The following is a 23,092-nucleotide window of genomic DNA, read 5'->3' as shown; positions in this document are numbered from 1 at the left end:
CGAAAAGAAAAAAGAATAACAGGTATTTAATAAATCTAAATTGATTTAATTTTTAAATTATTTTTAGGCAATATTCAGCCTAACTCTTTTTTTAATATTAAATTTTTTCCTTTATAAAGTTATGGTGAAATGTTACATTATTTTATGACCTCACTTAGAAAAATTGAAATTTGGTGATCTGTGTTCATGCCCTGACCAAAACAAATTTTTTTTTGCTCTACACATGCGTGAAGTCAAAGTCTGCGGCATTTTTATTAGTTCTCTCCACATCCCAAGCTCAATATTTATGTGAAAAATATGACTTTGAGGGGGATGTTATATTCATTAAGTGTGTCAAATTAACATTCCATTGAAATGGTTTTATTTGATTGTATACACAAAACACACAAATATTACTTACCTTTATGAACTTCAGGTTGGGGAAGAAGCTGAACTCACTGTCCTACATACTGAAGACTCGCTCGCCTCTTTGGCTGTGCCAGACAGTCAGCCTCTCCTCTACTTTTTGCCTCCTTGTACATGCTTGTGGCATTCAACCTGGCCACCAGCGTTGTTGAAAAGATGGAGACTGTCCACCAGGACAAAAGTGCATTCATGTGGCCAAAATAGATATTGGCCTTGATGCCAAGAAGCCCGTGACTGGTGGGGGATGTCTCTGTCTCTCTGCGTGCTTCTAAATACTCTGTGGCCCATCCCTGTGCCCTTTTGCCAGCCTTGGGGGTGACCCTCCTTTCTCCCCATCCTGACCTCTCCACCTGTGTCCTTGTCCTGCCATTGTCTTCTTCAGGATTTAGTGGAGGAATGATCTCTTCTCTTGGGAACAACCTAAGTCTTTCCCACTTCCCTTCTTCCTGCTTGTAGACTCCAGCTTCTCTCCCCTAAGTTGACTTGGCCCTTATGACTCTATGACAAAAGTGTTCTTGGCAACAAGAGGCCATCTGATTTCTGCTGTGTTCTCAAGCCTCGTCCTCTGACCCGCCCTGCAAGACCTTGTCTAATGGGCCTCCGCTTTTAGGTCCTGTGAAGTTTTCCCTTTTTTTCCAGTTGTTCCTCCTCTGTTTCACTGGGATTCTACTCTGGTCAGCCTTGGTTGTAGGGATGGTCAAGATTGAGTATTCTGCTTTTAGCTTCAGTAATAATAAGCACAGTTTATTGAGTGCTCATGTGGGTCGGGCACGGAGTTAAGTACTTTACATATGTGGTCTTTTATACGTTTTCACAATAGTACCAAGCAGGAATTATGAGCCATATTTTTCTAAATAGGAAAACCACAGCTCAGAGAGGTCGAGTAACTTGTCCATGTTACACAGCAAGTACTTGGCAGAGTGCAGGGCTAACCCAGATCAGCTTGATTCCAGTGACTATGCTCAGCGCTTCCGAAACAACAGGCACGCTTCCAGCCGCAGTCTCTATTATTATGACGATAGTGATGATAAGATGGTAGTGGTCGTGGTGGCAGTTGATAGGATGGGTCACGTTTTGTGCAGCAGATGCTGTTCTAGGGGTTTTATTTGCATTGACTCATTTAATCCTCTCAGTGCTGCTTTACAGGTGAGAAAACATAGGCTCAGAGAAGTCAGGTCACTTTAACCAAGTTGACACAGCTAGTGACGGTGGAGCTGGGATTCAGACTCACGGTCTGACTCCGGAGCGTATGCTCTTCATCACTGTACCGTATTTCCCTCAAAAAGGTCGAACACTGTCTGTATCTCAGACCTCTGTACGCAGCGTGTGCTGCATTCCCAGCCACTTCCTGCACTGTTGACACTTTTATTAATGCACTTGGTCACACTCTCTTCTCAGCCTGTCAAAAACCAATTCTGTCTCCTCTGTGGAAACCGCCCCAGTTCCTGGATTCCCCTGTGTTTGTCGGTGCTGCCGTCATAACCACTCCTGAAACCTCTGTCATCTCTGCCCCTCCCAGCCTGTTCATCCCGCGGAGGCTGAGGTCGTTATTCCTTTGAAACCCACCCCGCCCCCACCTCTCCTCCTCATCTGCCTTCCTCTGGAATTCCATTTCTGCCAAGCTAACTCATGCTCTGTCTTTGCTCACTGGCCTCTGACTGGTACCGCACCTCACTCTCTTGCTCTGTGACTCCGTGGCTCTCAGAGGCTCCTGGGGACCTGCTGCTCTTGGATGTGTTCACAGATGGTGCCAGCACTTAGCGGGCATCATTCCATTGCCCTTGGCTATGAGATATATGTATTACTGCTGCCCCCACTTTGCAGATGAGGAAAGTGAAATGCGTGGAGGTTAAGGAATCTTCCCAGTTATGCACTGCCCTGATGGAGAGGCTGGGGCTCCAGCCAGCCCACAGACTCCAGCCAACCCACATTTACTGGTCCCAAAGACAAATCTTTGTTCACTACATAAAATATAGAGTCCCTCAAGACCTCTATTTCTTAAAATAACTTTTTGCAAAAATGTCTTCAAGTGGTTTTCTGTGGACTCGGGCTGTAGTCCAAACTACTTAGCCCAGCATTTCACATCCAATTTTAAGCTTTCTTGCCCTGCCTACCCTTTCAACCTTGCCTTCCAGAGGCCAAATTGAACTTGCTATCTCCAGAGTGTCCTTGCACGTTCCTGCCTCCATGCCTTTGCACAGGCTGTTCTTCTCAACCTGCTGTGACTGCTCTGCCCTTCTCCATCTTCCTGTTTTTCTGAATCCTCTATCAGTCCTCCAGACCCACAAAAGTTTCCACTGTGTTATCTACTCTGACAACCTCAAACCACAGTAACTATCCCTTTCTTGAACTACCACAGCACTTTGTTTTTGGTCTATTCTGATCATTTTAGAGAGTCCCATCATTGAGGTTGGTTGCAGTTCAGAAGTTCATCATGTAACATCTTCTTGAACCCATAACATTTATAGTTCCAGTACTTAAAGAGGTTAGCTATTCATGGGTCTGGATGTCTGTCAATCCATATCTCAAGTATGTAAGGGGGTTTCTTAGCTCTTGGAGAGCATTTTTTCTCACAGATGTAAAATGTTAAATTAGTATTTTATATGCCTTCCTTGTGTACCAGTATATCCATCACTAAAATGGGTACATAATAGTTTAAGGTACAGATTATTTATTGTATATATTTTCTTTAAACCAGAATGTAAATTCCATAAATCTTACTTTATTGCTATATTCCCTATGCTTAGCCCTGCGCTGGTTGCCTAGTGTCTTCCTAACCAGCGGTACCCAAATGAAATAGTAAATGGATAACTTTGGATGTGCTCTGAGTGTGTAGTCATCAGTTGTGTCCGACTGTTTGCCACCCTTTGGATTGTGGTCCACAAGGCTCCTCTTTGTGTGGGATTTTCCAGCAAGAATACTGGAGTGAGCTGCCATTTCCTTCTTAGGGGATCTTCCTGACCCAGGAATCAAACCCGTTTCTCCTGCATTGCAGGCAGATTCTTTACCTACTGAGCCATCGGGAAACCTTAATTAATTTAGTTATTGCACAATTGGATAACATATTTCTTTTATTTTTCAGCAAGGCAATTCAGTTATACATATACATATATTCACTCTTTCAGATTTTTTTCCCATATAGGTTATTACAGAATATTGGATAGAGTTCTTTTTAGGACAAAGTAGGGATGATGAGAAAATAAGTAAACCGGTATATACTTAAATTTTCAATTTTTTACTATTATAAACTATCTCAACAGTCCTTTATTGGCATAATTTTGCCTTTTTCCCAGATTCTAAAAATAGATTTAATCTTGATTTAATGAAATTCCAGAGATTTTTTAAAAAGGTATTTTTATTGTCTTGGGTAAATTTTTATAATCCTTATGTACAATCAGACACCTAGGCAAGGAGTAAAATTCTGCCAGGGATTTCATTTCTTCCATATTTTTTTTAAATTTTATTTTATTTTTAAACTTTACAAATTGTATTAGTTTTGCCAAATATCAAAATGAATCCACCACAGGTATACATGTGTTCCCCATCCTGATAGAAGTGTCAAGAAATGGTGAGGCTTGTTCCAAGTTAAGGCTCTAGAAGAATGATTAGACATAGTGCAATTAATATTCCATAAAGACAGTTTCTGGTTTTCATAGAATTTTCTCAGTTGCTACTTTCATTAAGAAGGTAAGAGAGTAAATATTAACTGTTACAACTCAACAGGTAAGACAACTACAGCTGAGAAATTAAAATAAATCAATTTTTCCCAACCCTTAGTTTTTAATCCTTTTGCCTTCAATCAAATCCATTCTCTTTCCATTCTGTTAGAAAGGATTTTAAGCCCCATTTTTAGATCTCTATACTACCTACATACACCATTTGTATAGAATAATCACAGTTATTAAAGAAGAATGAATGTAAAATTTAGCACATAGAATGCTTAATGGATAGGTAGTGTTAGGCTATGTCCCTGTCAGCATGCTCATGGATGCAGTTTTAAGGCAAGTTAAAATGAGGTCTCTTTTCACCATCTTCTTTCTCCTCTTCCCTCCAACCCCTTCCTTCTTTCTTTGTACTGCTTTTCTCTCTCATCCCTTCCCTTTATCTTTTGCATTTCCTACCCATCCAAGCCACTTGTTTTATTTTCTTCGTGGGGGAAATGGGAGGAGTATAATGGTGCTGCCTTCCCTGAAATGAGGAGGGAGTGATGGAAGGGTCCTGGCCTCCTCGGTACTCTCTTCTGCCGCCTCTGTTAGGTTATTTCCTCTCCTGAGGAATTTAAAGGCCACTGATGGCCAAGAGTTCCCTGGGAGAGCCACAGCAGCACTTGAACAGCTCACCCAGACTCCAGCCTAGGGCAGATGCTGCTGAGAGGTGGCGCCTGGGTGGGGCCTGGCCCCTAGTGTATTGCTGCTGCCCTGCTCTCTGTAGGGTGTGCAGGGGTTCTGAGTCCTACACACGAAGACCTTCACAGCAGGTAGACACGTTCCTAACAGCAAAACTGAACCACCACTTAAGTTCCCTGGAGTGTGCTTCTGATGTGACAAAGGCCATCTCAGCAGAATCTCCCAATTTCACTGAGATTTTTAATAGCTTTCTACACTAATTGTTCATCTGTAAGAGTGGGTTTTGAACTCATCCAATAAATTATCAGTGGTTTTATGGTTCTAAACCAGAGAAGGGTCTGTTTTCTTTCATTTGCCAGTATCATCGTCCTTAAACATAAATCTACCTGATCGTATTTGCCATAATTTGGATAGACTGCCTGTTATTATCATCACCACCACTTCCTGCCCAGTTGTAACATATTTTTATTTCTGATCTGTTTTAGACCTTGCACACTGCCAGTCGAACCTTGTGGAACTTAGCAAACTCCTGCAAAATTTGGAAATACTTCAGAGAACTCAGTCAGCACCTAACTTTACTGACATGCAGGTAAACATATTATAGCTGCTGGTCAAAGGAACTTAAAATATTCACTCAGAATTTTTACTGAATTGTTATATGAATATATAAGGCAATATTTAAAGGGACATAACTGTAATACAGATTAGCTTATATTCTGGAGCTATTCTTAATAACTTTTTGAATCTTGGTGTCATTGTGTTAAGATGTCTTTTTTAAAATGTTGTACATTTGAATACAGACTAACTAGAAGTGAATATCTGAATCATTCTTCCACATTTATGTTGCATTAGAAATGATAATTATGAAGGTATAATTTGGGTACTGTAAGTACCCAATTATAGCAGAAAAACACCAAAGATCTCTAATCCTATTTTCATTTTGTATAGCAGAAAAAGATGTTTTGTTTTTGTCTCTGCTTTTAATACCCTTTATGCATCAGATGCACCTTCATCTCCTGGCTGGTTTGCTTTAGGTATCTAACAATGATTCTTTACTAACTTGCTGTGCTCTCTTTGTCTATACCTGTATTATCTGTGTTAACTTAATAATGCTTTGTTGCTTTTAACTATTTATGCAATGTAGGCTAACTGTGTAGATATTTCAAAGAAAGACAAGCGGGTCACAAGACGATGGAGAACAAAAAGTGTCAGCAAAGATACAAAAATACAACTGCAGGTACAGACCTTACTTTTCCTTCATTCATATTTATAGATATTTTTAAAAATATTAGTATTTACATATCAGTTCTTAGAACTTTAAAAGTTTAAGCAACTGTTAACTGCTTTAAAGCTAGTGCTTCTCAAACTGAGTTATGTTATCTAAAATAGTGAGAAATCTATTCTTATTTTGACATAAGTAAAAAGAATTTAAAAGAAAGCTTAAAATTATGTAATACGGCTTTCAAGTGGCATTTTCATTCTCAATTATGGCCTTTGAACCATTAAAACATATTTTAACAAAAAGTCACCTTAAAAATCTAGACTACAAATCAAATGGGTTGTAATGAACATTTATATATACTAAGTCTTAAAGGAGCCTTGTATGTGTTAGTGTTGTCCAATGTTATATCTATCAATACATGACCTTTGTCCAATGTTTTATCTATCAATACATGAGATGAAGACTGCAATAGGTTAGAAATGAACAAACTTGGGTTCTAGTCTAATCGCTGTGACTTCCTGGCAGTATAATCTCATTTATTTCTGTTAAATTGTCTGAGCTTCCATGAACTTCTGGGTAAAGTGATAGAGTTGCATTAATCGTCTCTGAATTACCTTTCAACTCTAAAATTCTGTGATTCTACAAAAACAGATATTATTGGCCATCAACAGTCACTTTTAAAATTTGAACTAACGTCTTCATGGTTCATAATAAATTTCCTTGAAATTCATTTAAAATAAGTTATATGAGTAGTTGAAAAATTTTAAAGTAAGATCCTCTTATGTCATTGCATTGCAATGATATAAAATATGGTAAAAGCCTACAACGTCTCATGTCAAAATTCATGTTACTTTGAAATCTTTAAGCTTGAAATTTTACCACTCCAGTCCTAACTATATATTAATATTATAAAGGATTCTTGCCCTGCACAATCAGAATTAGACTTCTTATCTTGCTTTTCTTTTTATTATGCTGTAAATCAATCTGTAACACAAAGAAGGACTGCTTTTTAGAATATTTCAGTGTCTTTTAAATAAGAACAATAATTCTTCCTTAATTCTGATTTTACTGATAACATTCTTTTAATTCTAAATGTGTAAATAACCAATTCTTTGTTACTTTGCTTACTAATCTGATTAATTTGAAAATAGATTTTTGCAAGCAATAAAGATTTTTTTTTTTTAGTTAGAATGTCCACATTGTGTGAACACAATTTTTTGTGGTCTTTTGTTCAGTATGTTTTTCTGTTTTTTCCCTTCTATTCAGAAAATTAATACTGTAGAGACAAATGTGCCAAATGATTTCACAAGGAAATTGCCTAAAATTGCTTTCCAGAGTACCATATTTTTGAGCAAGTGATTGTCTAGTTTTGTGTGTGTGTTTTTAAAACATAGTATCTATGGTTATCATAGGCAGGGAAAGAGAACCTTAATTGTAAATAGAAAAACTGGAGAAGGCCAGCATCATAGGAACATGCAGAGTTGTGGGTAGATACCATTTCAATCTGTGTTTTATAAGATAGCCCATTGAACATTTGCCATTCACAAGTACGGTCTGGAGTAGGTTGGTTCTCAGTGAGTGAGCACAGTATCACTGGCTGTCTTCTTACAGTTTCGAGGACCACCACAGTCACTGAGTCTTTTTTCCTGAAGGAAACAGAATGCCACTCTGAATAACCCTCCCATTCACAGGCTGTGCTTTTCACTGTGTGGAGAGTTTGATGAAGGTTTTTCTTTTTTTTTAATCATCAAAAGCAGTTGTTCAAAAAGCAGGACAATATTCTTCTTTCATGTTTATATCACATTTTGGGGTTGATTGTTTGTTCTTAAAGTTTCATTTATGTTCTGTTGCCTTGTTTCTATTTTGCCAGAGAGTGGCAAAATGGCCCTTGTGATTCTAGTTCAGTCATTTGGGGGAGAATTGAAATCATTTCATCCCCATACTCAAAGAAAGTGTTAAACTTTCAAAAGTAGGAAATTTAGTTCCAGCTCCAGTGGAAATAAATAGACGAAGGGGTGGTGGTAAGCTGTTAATTGTTCCCAGAAAAACCTCACTTGCAATTGAATTGGTAAAACAAAGGATCGTAGGGTGAATGCTACAGAATTTAGTACAACTCCTAGACTTTTTCTGCTCACTCAAACCAGCGACCTTCCAAGACCCCTTAGAATGCTCATTCTCTATCACTGCGAAGTTACCAGAAGTTTCTTCACCATCATATCTTACTGGAGAACCATAAAAATCAGCCAGCGATGAGTATGACTGATATGAATGTCATTACTCATCAGTTTTTTACCTACAGCATAGCATTTATTTTTGCTGTGATGGATTAAATATACCCACCACTTTCTCCCACCCTAATATGCATATTTCCTCCTCCTGTTTTAAATGTTTTTTGACCATTAGAACTGCATCTCATGGTTCCAAGTATTTGTTTTGAGCTCATAATCATCTCACTACTTGCATCATTTTCTCTGAATGAGAGGCTATTTGTAGTAAATGGCTGGTTTTTTATCTTCTCCATCATTTGGAACGTTTAGTCCACCAGCCATTTATGGAGGAAATTTAAACTATCTTGTGGTGGTGGTGGCGGTGGTCATTGTTATTTCTGTTGTTGTTATGGATCTTGTTTTATGGAACTTGGTCTTTAGCATTCTGTAGTTGTAATTTTTAATACAGTGAGATAATTATAAAATAGATCATTTAAAAAATTGACCTCAAAAAAGTAAAAACTGAAGAACATGTTAAACGAGATGTTTGACTGCTTATTCTTACATAAGTACACTATTGATTTGAATGTGAATGTTAAAATTTGGACCACATTTCTACATGAAGCTACTGGCAAGCTAGCTCAAGAATCCATTGAGTAATTCATTGGAGGCAATAGGTGTCCTAGAAGTCTCTGTGGAATTACCTATTAGGAAAAATATTCCCTGTGTCCCAAAGTTCAAATTTCTGGTTCTAATAAAAATCTCGGTATCATCATTATGCAATAAAACAGTTTGGTTGTGTTTTAAATGAGTGGAGGATGGTAAGAAGAGAATTATTTTATAAGGGTTGCTGGAGAAGAGATTACTACTAGATTCCTGTGTTGCTAATAGCATGAATTAAATACTAGGTCCCTAGATATTGGAGAGAATGAGGTATGGGGTAGCAGATAAATATCTGTTGTCATTCATTCATCCTGGATCTCACAGATGCTCAAATTACACTGAAGAGTAAAACTACATTCTTTCTCATTTTTTTTTAACCACAGTAGGCATAAAGAAATTTTGTATAGAAATGTTTTGTCTGACACAGATTATGTATGTGTGTTTGTGTTTAATAATCATATACATATATGTACACAAAGGATTTGTGAAGATGGAAGAGAAATGTGAATGTAATTTGGAAAATTTGAAGAGAATTGAAGATATAAGAATTTAAAATATTTTTCTGTTGTCCAAAAAGACTAACACAGCCATGCTGGGTTTTTTTTTTTTTCCCTCATTCTGACTGTTATGTGACTCTGAAAACATTTCAGCTAATTGGAACTGAAATTAATTCTCACAACCTTGAAGAGTCAGGGTCTGTCAAATGCAGGCACGGTTGAGTTGATTAGAAGGAAATATTATTATCCCTTAATCCTGTCCACCAAAAAGAGAAGAAAGAAAGAAAAGCTCTAAGAGTCTTCTACTGGCACATCACTAAATGAAACATATGCCTTCAGGTTTTCATAGCTGATTTTTATAGGTGTTGTCCCAAAACTCTGAGGACATTGAGGTTTACCTTCCTATTCTATGGGGACTGGCTTCCTCCTTGGAAAATTCTTCAGTCAGAAAATCCCAATACCATTCTTAATACTGAATCCCAGAGACCTTTATAGGAGGAGAGAAAGTGGGGAGTTGAATATTCCTAGTATCCTTCCCCTTACTTTTTCCTCCCAGCAAGAAACAAACAATTCTTCCTGGCCAACAGAAGGCTCTCATTACAACCTGTTTGTTTTAGCCTTTGCATATTATTTATTTAGTCACCTTCCCCTGAACTTATTTTTTCCTTTGCTTCCATTTACTGAATGCCTTTTGGCTTCATATAACATGGCATTGCATGAATAAAACAAAAGGTACATTGATTTTACCTTGAAATCATAAGCTCTTCATCTCTTCATAACTTTCCATCTCCTTTTGGGGTAGGGGTTATGTTCAGCAAATAGATATAAGTGTTTGGGTGGTCTGCCATGATAAACTTTTCATGGCGTGACTGCTCCTTCAAGCTCTTTTCAATGCTAAGATTTAGCAAAAGTCAACTGCAGTTAAAAATTCTCCCTCTCCCTTGTCTGATTATCTTTCATCCTCCCATATCCCCCCCTCCCCCGTCCCGTGTTTTCTCCTCCCTCCTCTCCTCTCATTCACTGTCAGGAAGGGCCGTCTGCGAAGGGCCAGTTCAGCACAACTCGGCGCCGGCAGAGGCTAGCAGCAGCAGTGGCTACAACAGTGAGTGGATTTCAACCTCCAGTGGGTGCTTAAAGAGAATGAGAAACTTTACTGGTGCCATCCCCTGCGCTAACGGTGCTGCTCGCGGGACCATCCAGCACAGCCCTCCTGGGTTGGCAGAGCTCGCACATGTTCTCTGACTGTCTGCGTGGCAGGCCTCTCACGCACACAGGCGTTTGGGTTTGCAATGGAAAACTATCATGTAATCCAGATCTCTACTCCTACTCTCAGTGTTAGAAACAGTTTAAATTCAAGGATGTATGTGGGATTTTCTTACATGGTGTGGGTTTTGGGAGGGGTTGGTTTTTGTTTGGTGTGGTTGTTTGCCATCCTGATCTTAGAACCTTTGCTAACTGATTTCGGTTTTTCTAAGAAAAGTCAGTTACTACAGACATAAGTTGTGCTGTTTTGGTCACAATGTGACTGTTTGAAAAGGATGTGAGGATAAAGAAATGAGAGGGTACAAAAAGGTGAATTTTGATGCTCTCTCTCAGTGGCTATGCAAACTTACACTTAGCAAAGGAAAATTGTTTCCTGGAAAGAATATTGAGCTGAAAATCAGAAAATATAGTGTGGAAAGGAGAAAACCACAAAGTTAAATGGTGTTTAATTCACATCTAGATGTTGGTTTGTTTGGTTTTTTTTTTTTTTAAGAGAGAATAGTATGGATATTAGGCGGATAGATGAAGTATTGAGATATATAAGGCAGATAATCAAAGCTTGCTTAGAATAGTGAACTATCCACATGGAATATGAAATAGAATATGTAAACATAAGAACCATATGCTGGATAAAAATACATCTTAATATGTGCTTAATCATAATCATAATATCCTATCAACTGTGTAAATACAGAGTTCTGAGTTCATAGCAAACATTAGTTTTTTGGCTATTATATAATATTTCTTGATTTATAGTCTTGCTCTTGCTGCTGGTGTATTTTAAGACTAAAATTGCTGAAAAATATGAAAAGATTTTGGTTGCATTCAAGAAGAATGGATATTGGTGTATGGATTGTTGGTTTTATGCTTCGTAACTAGTGACTGACTCTTGATTTATATGTGGGTACTTAGCTGGATTGTTTGAGAGACAGAAATGATTTTGATTATGAAATGAACTAGTGACTTGGAATTTATTAGCGAAGTGACTGAAACAGTTCTGTGAACATTTGAACAAAGAAATATTTTAAATTGATTTCACAGTTAGTGGCTATCTTACACATGTATTCAAATAAGATGAATAAAGTATCTAATACTGACACGGTAGCAGATTCTGACAATAAATACATGTAAAATCAATTTAAAAATTCTTAAATGTAACCTTTTATTTAAAAATTCAAAAATCCAACTGATTATTAGAGAACAGTATCTCAGTATGGAAAGGAAAGGTCAGTCATTTTATGAAAATACAAATGTTTCCTTAAATAATATATTTCTAAGATGGCATGAGGGAAGTGATTGTATGTCTACTATGTTCATTTTTTAATTGCAGATAAATATATAATGAATATAATAAAACTGAAATTGGAACCTATTTGACTAGAATAGGTTTATATTTTTTTTATTTGGAAGTGCAAGAGAAAAAGATTTTGAAAGATGGAAGAATTAATGCTCACCTTCCTGACGACAGAGGTGAAGAATAACTTAAAGCAACTAATGAGCAATGCTGGCACGTTTAGTCATGTATGCAGGAATAATTAGAGAAAATGGGGACTCGTAAACCTTCTAGGATCTGTACTTTTAATTCCATACCGGAGCAGAACAACATCTAGCAGGATCTAACAAAATCATTTCTGCCTCCCTCGGCCTCCTCACCCACATCTCAGCGACTTGTCATTGGCGACTCAGCCCTCCTGTTCCTTTGACTGCAGTGGTTCCCCTTAACTCCCTGTCATTCCTCCTCCCAAAACTAAAATTCAGTTCAGTTCAGTTCAGTCACTCAATCGTGTCCGACCCTTTGAGACCCCCTGAATTGCAGCACGCCAGGCCTCCCTGTCCATCACCAACTCCCGGAGTTCACTCAAACTCATGTCCATCGAGTTGGTGATGCCATCCAGCCATCTCATCCTCTGTCATCCCCTTCTCCTCCTGCCCCCAATCCCTCCCAGCATCAGGATCTTTTCCAGTGAGTCAGCTCTTCACGTGAGGTGGCCAAAGATTGGAGTTTCAGCATCAGCATCATTCCTTCCAAAGAAATCCCAGGGCTGATCTCCTTCAGAATGGACTGGTTGGATCTCCTTGCAGTCCAAGGGACTCTCAAGAGTCTTCTCCAGCACCACAGTTCAAAAGCATCAATTCTTCAGCACTCTGCTTTCTTCACAGTCCACTCTCACATCCATACATGACCACTGGAAAAACCATAGCCTTGACTAGACAGACCTTTGTTGGCAAAGTAATGTCTCTGCTTTTGAATATGCTATCTAGGTTGGTCATAACTTTCCTTCCAAGGAGTAAGCGTCTTTTAATTTCATGGCTGCAGTCACCATCTGCAGTGATTTTGGAGCCCAAAAAAATAAAGTCTGACACTGTTTCCACTGTTTCCCCATCTGTTTCCCATGAAGTGATGGGACCAGATGCCATGATCTTTGTTTTCTGAATGTTGAGCTTTAGGCCAACCTTTTCTCTTTCACTTTCATCAAGAGACTTTTGAGTTCTTCTTCACTTTCTGCCATAAGGGTGGTGTCATCTGCATATCTGAGGTTATTGATATTTCTCCTGGTAATCTTGATTCCAGCTTGTGCTTCTTCCAGCCCAGCGTTTCTCATGATGTACTCTGCATATAAGTTAAATAAGCAGGGTGACAATATACAGCCTTGACGTCCTCCTTTTCCTATTTGGAACCAGTCTGTTGTTCCATGTCCAGTTCTAACTGTTGCTTCCTGACCTGCATGTAGGTTTCTCAAGAGGCAGGTCAGGTGATCTGGTATTCCCATCTCTTTCAGAATTTTCCACAGTTTATTGTGATCCACACAGTCAAAGGCTTTGGTGTAGTCAGTAAAACAGAAATAGATGTTTTTCTGGAACTCTCTTGCTTTTTCCATGATCCAGTGGATGTTGGCAATTTGATCTCTGGTCCTCTGCCTTTTCTAAAACCAGCTTGAACATCTGGAAGTCAGCCCACATGTTTTGAGTCTATCCTATCCTGCTGGTGCTTTTTATCTGGAATTCTCCCAGGAGGCTCCAGTCACTTGTTCTCCTTGCCCAACTCAGATGTGTTAGGGCAGCTGAGATTGCTCCCAAAGATAAGTACACCCAAGATGTTTCTGAGATTTGTTCTTGTTGATTCTTAGCACGCATGTCCATGATGGCCCACTTATGCCATCAGCCAGACCCATCAGAATAGGGGGATGGAAAAGAGAAACACTAGCACCTCCCCACGGGGGAACCCTGGGAGTCCCAGTGCACTCGGTGCTCCCCACAGGCACCCCCGTGCACATGATGCGGAGTAACCGCAGCAGAAGACTGTCTGCGTGGGCCCTGCGAGTTGTGTATGCTCAGTGTCTTCCTTATACCTGCTGTTCTCTTTCTCACCCTTGTTTGCCATGTTTTTCTTCTCAGCGTCTGATTGAACTTTTAATAGAGAGGCCTTTATCTTAGGAGCAAGTCTGTGTCCTCACTGGACTCCCTAGGCCTCCGCTGCACCCGGGCCTCTCCCTATGTACTCAAGGGAGGAGAGCACTCTCCTACACAGTGTTAGTCCCTGGAGTGTTAGGGTTCCTGAGTGCAGATAAAACCCTTTTACATGATCCTCAACACATTTCATTTTCCACCATCAAACACCTACATTCCTTTTTCTCAAATGCTCTCCTGGTTCCTTATATCCTGAAACCACATCCTTAAATCTGCAAACTCCTTGGTTTGTCTGTTTCCTCAAGTCACAGTCTCCACCCGTGACCTCCTCATCACCAGTATTTCCATGGACTCTCTCTGTCCCTCCTAGAGGGCCCTGGGCTGTCTGCTCTTTCTATTAATAGATTTAACATCACCACAGTCATGGTCAGCAATTTTCTTTATCTATCTTCAAACATTCTTCTACATAAATCATCCCATTCCTTTATAGATGTCCTAGAAAACCTCAATCGTTATTGTCACAAAGTTGCCAGGATAGGATTCCAGCAAATTATTGAACCCAAGGACTCCATTTTCTCAAATGGGTTATCTGCACTTTAGTATCTATTCTCTGGAAGAGTCAGAAATTCAGTTCCTAATGAGATAAACAAGCTGTTGACACCTCCCAGCCCAGTGTAGCCAAGACCCCCATGGAGGATGAGAAAGAGTTACTCTGATGTCTCCAGGTAACAAGTGCTTCAGATATCCTAGATTACTAGGCTTAGCTTAGCTGAATCTGAGGAAAAGCTTCATTCCCTCTTTCTTTCCTGGGAAGCCTGAATATCTTTTGAGATAAATAACTCCTTGCCAGGACCAAGCTGCATCCTAAGGACCCTCTTAAGTCTCAACTGCCATCACCCAGACCCACAAACTGCAGCTCAGGCTAGATTTTTGGGGGTCTCTCCCTCCCCTCCATCCTCTATGTCTTCTGTGCACATGCTTGCTTGCTCCCTCTTGCCCCTTTGCCTCCCTTTTTCTATCATGAGATTTACAGCTAAGTCAAAAAATGAGGAAAGGAAGAGGTTCTAGCATATCTATACATCAGATGAAATATTGGTTCCTTCCTCCTACAGCGTATTTTCTGTTAGATAGAGGATGTGAATTAGCTTTTAATTTATACAAAATTCAGCTTATGGAGGCATCTAAGTCTGGTTCTTGAAGGTTATTGAATGCATATCTGTGTAGTAAGAATTAGGGGAGGTTACTAGTGATCTGATTTACAAAAGGAATTGGCGTTCTCATTCTCCAAGAATGGTTGGCTGACAGCATTTTATAATGGTCAGGTAGAAGCTTCTAGAAGGAGAGAGGAGGAGTATTTTGCCCCCACCCATCAGAAGCCTAGCCCAAATCCAAGGGCAAGAGAGCCTCTAGCCATTTGGGAAAATCTATAGTAGTATGACTTTATTTTACTTAATGCTTTTTGGCCAGTTGATAAGCCACGTTCATGTATATAACAGAGTTGTGTGTCATATACAAAAGTAACTATAGTAATTTATATAATATTTCATTTACAGATGTATTTTGATAAATCAATTTCAAATTTAATTGCAGGTCTCTTTAAGCCATTATTATATGTAGTATTAAACTTATGTTTTATCTAATGACAGTGGAGCAAGTGAATCTTTCTGTATATGCACCTCTTGAATTTTTACCTGTTCAGTGAATTCTTGCTCCAGGCTCAGAAAGAAGTCAGCATAAAGAGCCCTCTGACTTGAATACCCAGCCTTTGTGAGAGAAGGTCACAGTTCAGATTGCTTTCTGCCAGTATTGTTTCAGTGGGTTCAGAGCTGAAGCCTGTCTGGGATTACGCCTCTTCTTCCTGTTATTTTGTCATCGTCTCTCCCTGTGACGGTGAACAGCCAGTGAGTCAGTAGCAGTACTAAATCAACTACGGGAAACTGGGATTCCCTCCCACCCGAACCACCTGCAGAGTAGATGAGTACTGTCTCCAAGTGTGTCATCAGAGAGGAATCTGTTGTTTTGGAGAACAGGATACATCTTTTCTGTGTAAGAGATTGTGGGACAGTGTGCTGCTGCTCTTTAATTATTTGTGTCCTCCCTTTCCAGGTTCCTTTCAGTGCCACCATGTCCCCAGTTCGCTTGCATTCCTCCAACCCCAACCTTTGTGCAGATATTGAATTTCAGACCCCCCCTAGCCACCTCACAGACCCTCTGGAAAGTTCAACGGATTATACAAAGCTTCAAGAAGAATTTTGTCTAATTGCACAGAAAGGTAACAATAAGTGTAATGTGCCCTTTATAGTGGCTCTCTTCCTTGATGGGAAGTTGCCATTCATTCTCTTACCCTTGTCTAGGTGGTCATGGTGGCAAGGTCAAATGGTTCATATACTTATTGCAGTTCTATAGATAAAACACAGTGGGATGTGATGACTGCTTCCTGGGAAAATGCACATCATAGGGTTTCAGTTTTGACTGAGGAAAGAAAGTATTATTGAGGGTGAGTAAAGGCAGAAAGACTAAAAAGGTGTTATCTTTGATGATGTTCCTCCTATTGCCTTCAGGCCTGACATTAAGGTTTTAGGTCATCATAAAATAAAATTTGCTTTTTCTTCACTCAGAGAATATTAGGGTAACGGGATTGTCTACTTATTCTCTGAATTTGCAGAGTCAAACACTTAGGGAGAAAAATAAGATATGGTAGGCAGACAAGCCCACAATACTATTCAGCATCTTTTTTTATCATGTCATACATACTTGTGAGTTAGCAGATTCTGTTTGAAACCTTTTTTTTTTTTTTTTTAATTAAATGGCACTCACTGATTTTACTTTACAGTTTGTTGGTAAGGAATCAAGAGGGCTCAGCTAAGCAGTTCCTCTGTCCTCCGTGGCATCAGCTGGACTCCATCTGTGGTATTCAGCTGGAAGCCTGGCTGAATGGTTCAAGGGGGCTTCACTGGCACTTTGGTTGGACAGCTGGAAGGCTGCACACAACTCTGTCCCTCTCCCCTCCCCTTCCAGGGCAGCTCAGGGCTCCAAGTGGAGTGGATTGCAATGGAAGTGGCCAGCTCTGGGTCTGGAACATTATCCCTTCACTGCTAGTCCAGATTAGAGGGGAGTGGACATCCAGCCCACCTTGGAGTCTCTTTTTTGATGTTAAATGTTCAGTAAGTCATGTTACAGAAGCTCAAATGCTGTCATCAGGCACAGAGAGCAGGAGAGTGGAGAGCAAGTGGACTGGACAGTCTTGACCGTGTTCGCTAGGAAGAGCCACAGCTCCTAAATTAATTCCCTCCCCTTAATGCTAAAGTATCTAAATTTCAGCCACTGAAATTCATTTTCTACCTTATAATAGTGCCTCCCCAGTCATTGTCTTTTGAAATTGTAATCTTTAGGAGAAAGACATTGTGTTGTTTTCAGTCACTAACACCTTATTATGAATTTTTCACATTTATTCCTCTGGGGCTGCTGGCAATAGGTTATAAAATATTCTTGAAAATGTGTGTTAAGTGGAACGTCTCAAGTACCACCCCCCTTAATATTCAAAAGCCCAGTGACTCGGGAAAGGTAGAGGTGCACCCTGAGGGTGTTTCTGAGAAAGCTGAAGTCAACAAAAATGCATACTCTCAAACCATCAGCAAGGATGTGCTACCAGAGAGTTCTTTAATTCCACCATCCTGAAGCAGCTAAAGTAAATCTTCTCCCCCCACCCACCTTTTTTTTCAACTGATTTTTCAGCTGAGATTCTGTAAGGCCAGCTCTCTTTCACCTGTTTTACTCCTTGAGCATTTTTATCATGTCTTAGCCGGATGCTAATCATGTCATTAGACTAGAACAATGCTAAATTATTTATGTAACAGCGTAGATTTATGATCAGGAAGCCAGTAACTTTTGCTTTTAATGCGAGATTGTAGGAACAGGTAAAATGAGGCAACAAATGTGTGAATTAAATATAGCACAGCTTCTAAAGGAAGATGGATAAATTTGAAGGTAGCCCCAGGAAAGCTTTATGTATTTGGTTGCACTCCTGAGGCTTTTAGGTAATCCAAGTTTCAACAGACTTGTAAAGCTTTTGTTGAAACAGCGTATTTTCTTTTCAGCTGTGCTTGGGGGAAAAGGTGGCTTTTAGATGACTATTGAGTGAATTCTTTAGGAGAAATTATGGATTTTGAAATGAATGAATCCACTTTTAGAGCTGCTAGTTGGGTTAATGTATTTCAGCTATCAAGTTATTACCTTAAAATTGATGACAACTAGAACGTAGCACATAAATCAGTGAATTAATTGTACATTCTATATGATCCCATTATTTTTCCCGTTTAATTCTGGTCACTATTTTCTGCTACATTTTTCCACTTCTTTTGAAAATAACCTTTCTCTTACAAGGAAATCCCTATTTCAGAAGACTTTACATTTTGCAGAAGCTGTTACTATAAAGATAAGAGTTGGAAATTCAACATTTTTGTGTTTCAAAATTAAAGACTGCCAGACATACAAATGTCTGTTGTTAGGTATGCAGAAATGAGGGTGGAGGTTGTTTTCAGTTGCGTTTATTTTGTTTTACTTTATTTCCAGCTTTATTGAGATAAAATGAACGTGTAACATTGTATAAGTTCAAGGTATGTATGTTGATTTGACATACTTATATATTACAAAATAATTACTACCATAGGATAGCTAATATCTCCAACATGTCACATAATTACCATTTCGTTTTTGTGGTGAGAACATTTGAGATCTACTCTCTTAACAAATTCAGGTAAATAATACGGTACGGTTAACTATAACCATCCTGCAGATTAGATTCCCAGAACGTATTCATGTTATAACTGGTAGTTTGTACTCTTTGAAAGCACTTTTGACATCATGATGGTTTGGGCTGAGAAGGTAATGCAAGTGTTATTCTTAAGACCAAATCATTTCAACAAAAAAGAAATAGAGTCACAGATGTAGAAAACAAAGATATGGTTACCAGCGGGGGAAGAGGGAAGGGATAAATTGGGAGATTGAGATTGACATATCCACATTATTGTATATAAAATAGGTAACTAGTCAGGACATATTGTATAGTACAAGGGGTGCCACTCAGTACTCAGTATTGACCTATATGGGAAAAGAATCTAAAAAATAGCAGATATATGTCTATTTATATAACTGATTTACTTCGCTGTACAGCAGAAACTAACACAACATTTTAAATCAATGATACTCTGGTAAATATTAAAAAAAAAAAAAGACCAAATCATTTCCTACCACAAAGAGAACTAGCTCCAACTTCTAAAACAGCTGTTTGATTTATATTTGCAAGACTCATAAAATGCCCTTTTTTGGATGCACACTTTGGGGTGATAATTTGATAGTTCTAAATTATTTGCATGAGACGTCATTGTACACATAACTGCTCAAATATTATCATCAACTGTGGCAGAGTAAAACTTGTTCCCTTTTCCTTCTAAGAATTATAGGTTACTTTCTAAGTATTAAAATTTAAAAATTGGTATTTTATATGCTGCTTCCAAGTCTTCGTTGACTTATCTGGTACGAAATGCTAAAACTTTCATCCTGATTAATTACCATTCCCATATTTGTTTTGTATTTAGATATTCTGGTAGATTCCATTTTAAGGCTGACTTTCAATTAGACTGTAACATAACCTTTCCAGAAAATATCCACGAATGAGTTACAAGTGCTGAGAAGTTTATAATTCTGTTATTTTTCTGGATCCATTTGATCCTTGTCTCTTACTTTTCTCCCCACACAGTGCATTCTCTTTTGAAGTCTGCATTTAATAGCATAGCTATAGAGAAGGAGAAGCTGAAGCAGATGGTTTCTGAGCAGGATCACAATAAAGGCCACAGCACGCAGATGGCGCGACTCCGACAGTCACTGTCGCAGGTAAATGAGAGTGTTTGTATTATTCTCAGGACGTATTTCTAACCCTGCAAGCCAGCGGTGGGGGTGGAGACAGTCCATCATGGGAATGGCACATCTGTCTGAAATCCCCCCAGCCATCGCAGTGTCAGTATTAAACTATATCACTTTTCTTCCAAAAGATATCAAGGTAAGCGTGACAATCAACCAAACTTGCTTGCAAACATAAATTCTTTTTTGGCTGATTTTAATGCCCCTCTGTGGTCTTATAAGGCCATCCCTGGTTTAAAAAACTAATGCGTTTATACATGATTTACCTACACATGTAAACTGTGTTCCAGATTATGTCCAATCCAGCGTCAGACAAAATCTACCAGATCGTCCACACTTAGTATTTTTCCTACTTATGATGCATTTTAACCTGTTGAAAACTACTGATTACTTTTTTTTTTTTCTTTTTTTGATTTGCACTCTTAGGATTTTCTTCCTGTCTATGTTCCCTGAATCCAGACTCTAAAATTTCAGTATATATTTTACACTATAATATGTTCTAGACTCTAAAATTTCAGTATATATTTTACACTATAATATGTATTACTTAATATATATTATATTGATCTTATTAATACTAATCAAATCCCTATCTATTTCAAGGTTGTAATTTCTGTTAAAAATCCTTTAAAACTACACTTCTGCTTTCTTAAAACTGACCACTTCCTCTGAAATATTTTCTTCACTGTGTCTATAAATGCACCTTTAGAATTTCCTTTAAGACTTCAATGTTGTCACTGATTTTGTGTGAGAACTCAGTGATTACATAAAATGTTGTTCACTTCCTGGTGCCTTGGATCAGAGCGAAGGAGCGAGCAAATCCTGGGTAAGTGGTTTTCCATGTGGGTCAGCTCCTGCTTGAACAGTTTCCCTCCGTTCCTGCAAATTAGACCTAAACCGTCTCACCGTGTTTTATGTACCTGAACTGTCAGGCTCTTTTCGGTGTTGAGTTTCATGTTACTGAATGCTGTTGTCTGGGCCACACTTTCTGCTGTTTGCCATTAAACACTGTCAGTTGAGGCACATATGCTGCTTGGAAACTCAAGAGCCTGCGCATTCAAAGCGGCAGCTGGGTGCCAGTTTGCAGAGGGCTTCCTTCACAAGCACACTTTAATGGTCTGCCCTGGCCTGATCTCCTGTCATATATCTGTTGAACACCTTGTCCATCTTAATGGATCTACTGAATCATGACCCTAAAAAGGATCATAAGTCAGAAAGATCAAAATAGTGGCTAGTAAGCATCTTGTATGTCCTCTTGCAAACGTGTCAAATACACTTTTGTTCCCCTACATGTTGCAGTGTTTTATTCAGATGTACTAACGATTGAAGGCTTAGTGGTATGAAATAAGCTTGTACGAAGAAAAATAAGAAAATGTGCTTGTTTCTTGCTTGCTTGCTTTTTATTTGCTTCTTGGTAAGGCAGAGAACGGGCTTCCCTGGTGGCTCAGCTGGTTAAGAATCCACTTGCAGTGCAGGAGACCTGGGTTCTATCCCTGGGTCAGGAAGATCCCCTGGAGAAAGGAATGGCTACCCACTCCAGTGTTCTGGCCTGGAGAATCCCATGGACGGAGGAGCCTGGTGGGCTACAGTCCATGGGGTCATGAAGAGTCGGACATGACTGAAGCGACTGAGCAGCAGTAGCAGCATAAAGAGAGTTATACCCTATCCACTAGAGAATTCCATTTTTCCAGTTCTGTGTTGCACAGCATTTTGGCTGTGTTTACATCCTTGTGTCTGTATATACCTTCCCATTGGGTGGGGTCATTTTCTCCTGAGCTCTAGGGCTCAGGAGAGAAGCCCAAGCTGGAGAGAAAGATGTGGATATCCCAGTATCTTGGTGAATTTATAGCTGTTGATAAATTGTGTTTTCAGTCAGAAGAAAAGAGGTTGGGGGTGCTGCCATAGTAAACATTAGTATTTAAAGGACAAGCTGAAAAAAGAAAAGAGAATCCTTTGATGGAAAGCCAGGGGAAACCACTGACGAATTTACATAGCAATGACCACTGAGATCAAGAAGAAAGAGTTTTGATAATTTTGAGAACGAAAAGGTTAACAGGATCTGATTTAGCAGTAAATGATATATGGACTGAAAGTCAGCCTTGAAATTTCACAGTCACCTCAGTTTGTTTGTATCATAAAGGGGAAGAACTAACAGATAGGGAGACATTAAAGATAGGAAACAATTAACTGATGTAGCCATCCTGGTTGGCTAGCTCTATTATTCTCATTGTGCCTCTTCAAATATAGGATTTAGGATTGAACAAGATTTGAAACAGCTTGAGTATATTGAGACAGCTGTTTTGAGTATGTTTTTATATTAATATAATTTCACATTACAGTGTGATTTCAGGTAGCCTAAAGACACATCGTTGATCCTTTTTCAAATGTCATCAGTTAGAACCCAGGTTTTTTTAAATGAATGATTTCCAAGCCAAATCTCCTCCTAGAAAGGGAAGGAGAGAGACTGTTTAAATAACTTCTTAGATTAGTCTAACATTTTGGAACTTATTTTTTATTTGACGTAAGTCCTATTTGATATATGTCTAATGGTTAAAATGCTGCTTTTCAATAAAGCTTTTAAATATAACAACTTGGCAAATTCCATCATCCTTTTAGAAGGCACATAGCATAATAAAATATATAAAATTAGCATTTTTCACTACATGCTCAGCATAAATTGTTACCTGCCTTGAGTGTGTAATGATTTGCAAGGCTGAACAGTGTAATGAATTTCTCTTCTATAGTAATATTTCATCCCTGATCTATAGGTATACAGAGACATGCATAATTCTGATATTTTACTCCCATGAAGCTTTAAAAGCAAACTTTTACACCTGAAAGGCAGCACAGATGTTGGATTTACATCTGTAGGACACGGTATTTTATGTGGCATCTCTCCTTTTGTAAATGACTTGATTTCACGTCAGCTATAATTTTGTGTACTAAACACCAAAATCAAATAATACGTAATAGGACTATGTAAACTCAGCACCCTAGATTACTGTAGTAAAAGACTCAGCGTGACTTGAGTCTGTCTTCAGTGCATTACACTTGTCACTGTTACTAGTTTGATTTCTGACCCCAGAGTTTGTGCACAACTTGTGCTAAATGCTTTGGGTGTTGGGTTCATACAAGTGTGAACAGTACAATGATTCTTGTACT

General features: G+C 38.9%; 1 protein-coding gene across 8 annotated transcripts in view; it reads left to right on the top strand.

Moving 5' to 3' along the window:
- OSBPL6 (oxysterol binding protein-like 6) overlaps positions 1-23,092 on the top strand; it is a 154,824-nt gene that overhangs the window by 101,211 nt on the left and 30,521 nt on the right. For 6 of the 8 annotated variants that reach the window (XM_010859762.1, XM_010859760.1, XM_010859761.1 and 3 more), the window contains 4 exons: positions 5,237-5,340; positions 10,368-10,442; positions 16,118-16,283; positions 19,770-19,903. In XM_010859762.1, the coding sequence (XP_010858064.1) occupies positions 5,237-5,340; positions 10,368-10,442; positions 16,118-16,283; positions 19,770-19,903 (479 nt within the window). Of the gene's footprint in view, positions 1-5,236; positions 5,341-5,895; positions 5,989-10,367; positions 10,443-16,117; positions 16,284-19,769; positions 19,904-23,092 lie in introns of all 8 variants that reach the window. The other 2 variants (XM_010859768.1, XM_010859766.1) reach the window with 2 other exon arrangements.

This window comes from Bison bison, unplaced genomic scaffold (assembly GCF_000754665.1).
Source record: "Bison bison bison isolate TAMUID 2011002044 unplaced genomic scaffold, Bison_UMD1.0 scf7180017864460, whole genome shotgun sequence".
Taxonomy (NCBI): Eukaryota; Metazoa; Chordata; class Mammalia; order Artiodactyla; family Bovidae; genus Bison; species Bison bison.
Note: the sequence above shows the minus strand (reverse complement) of the source record. Positions and strands in the feature narration are given on the sequence as shown.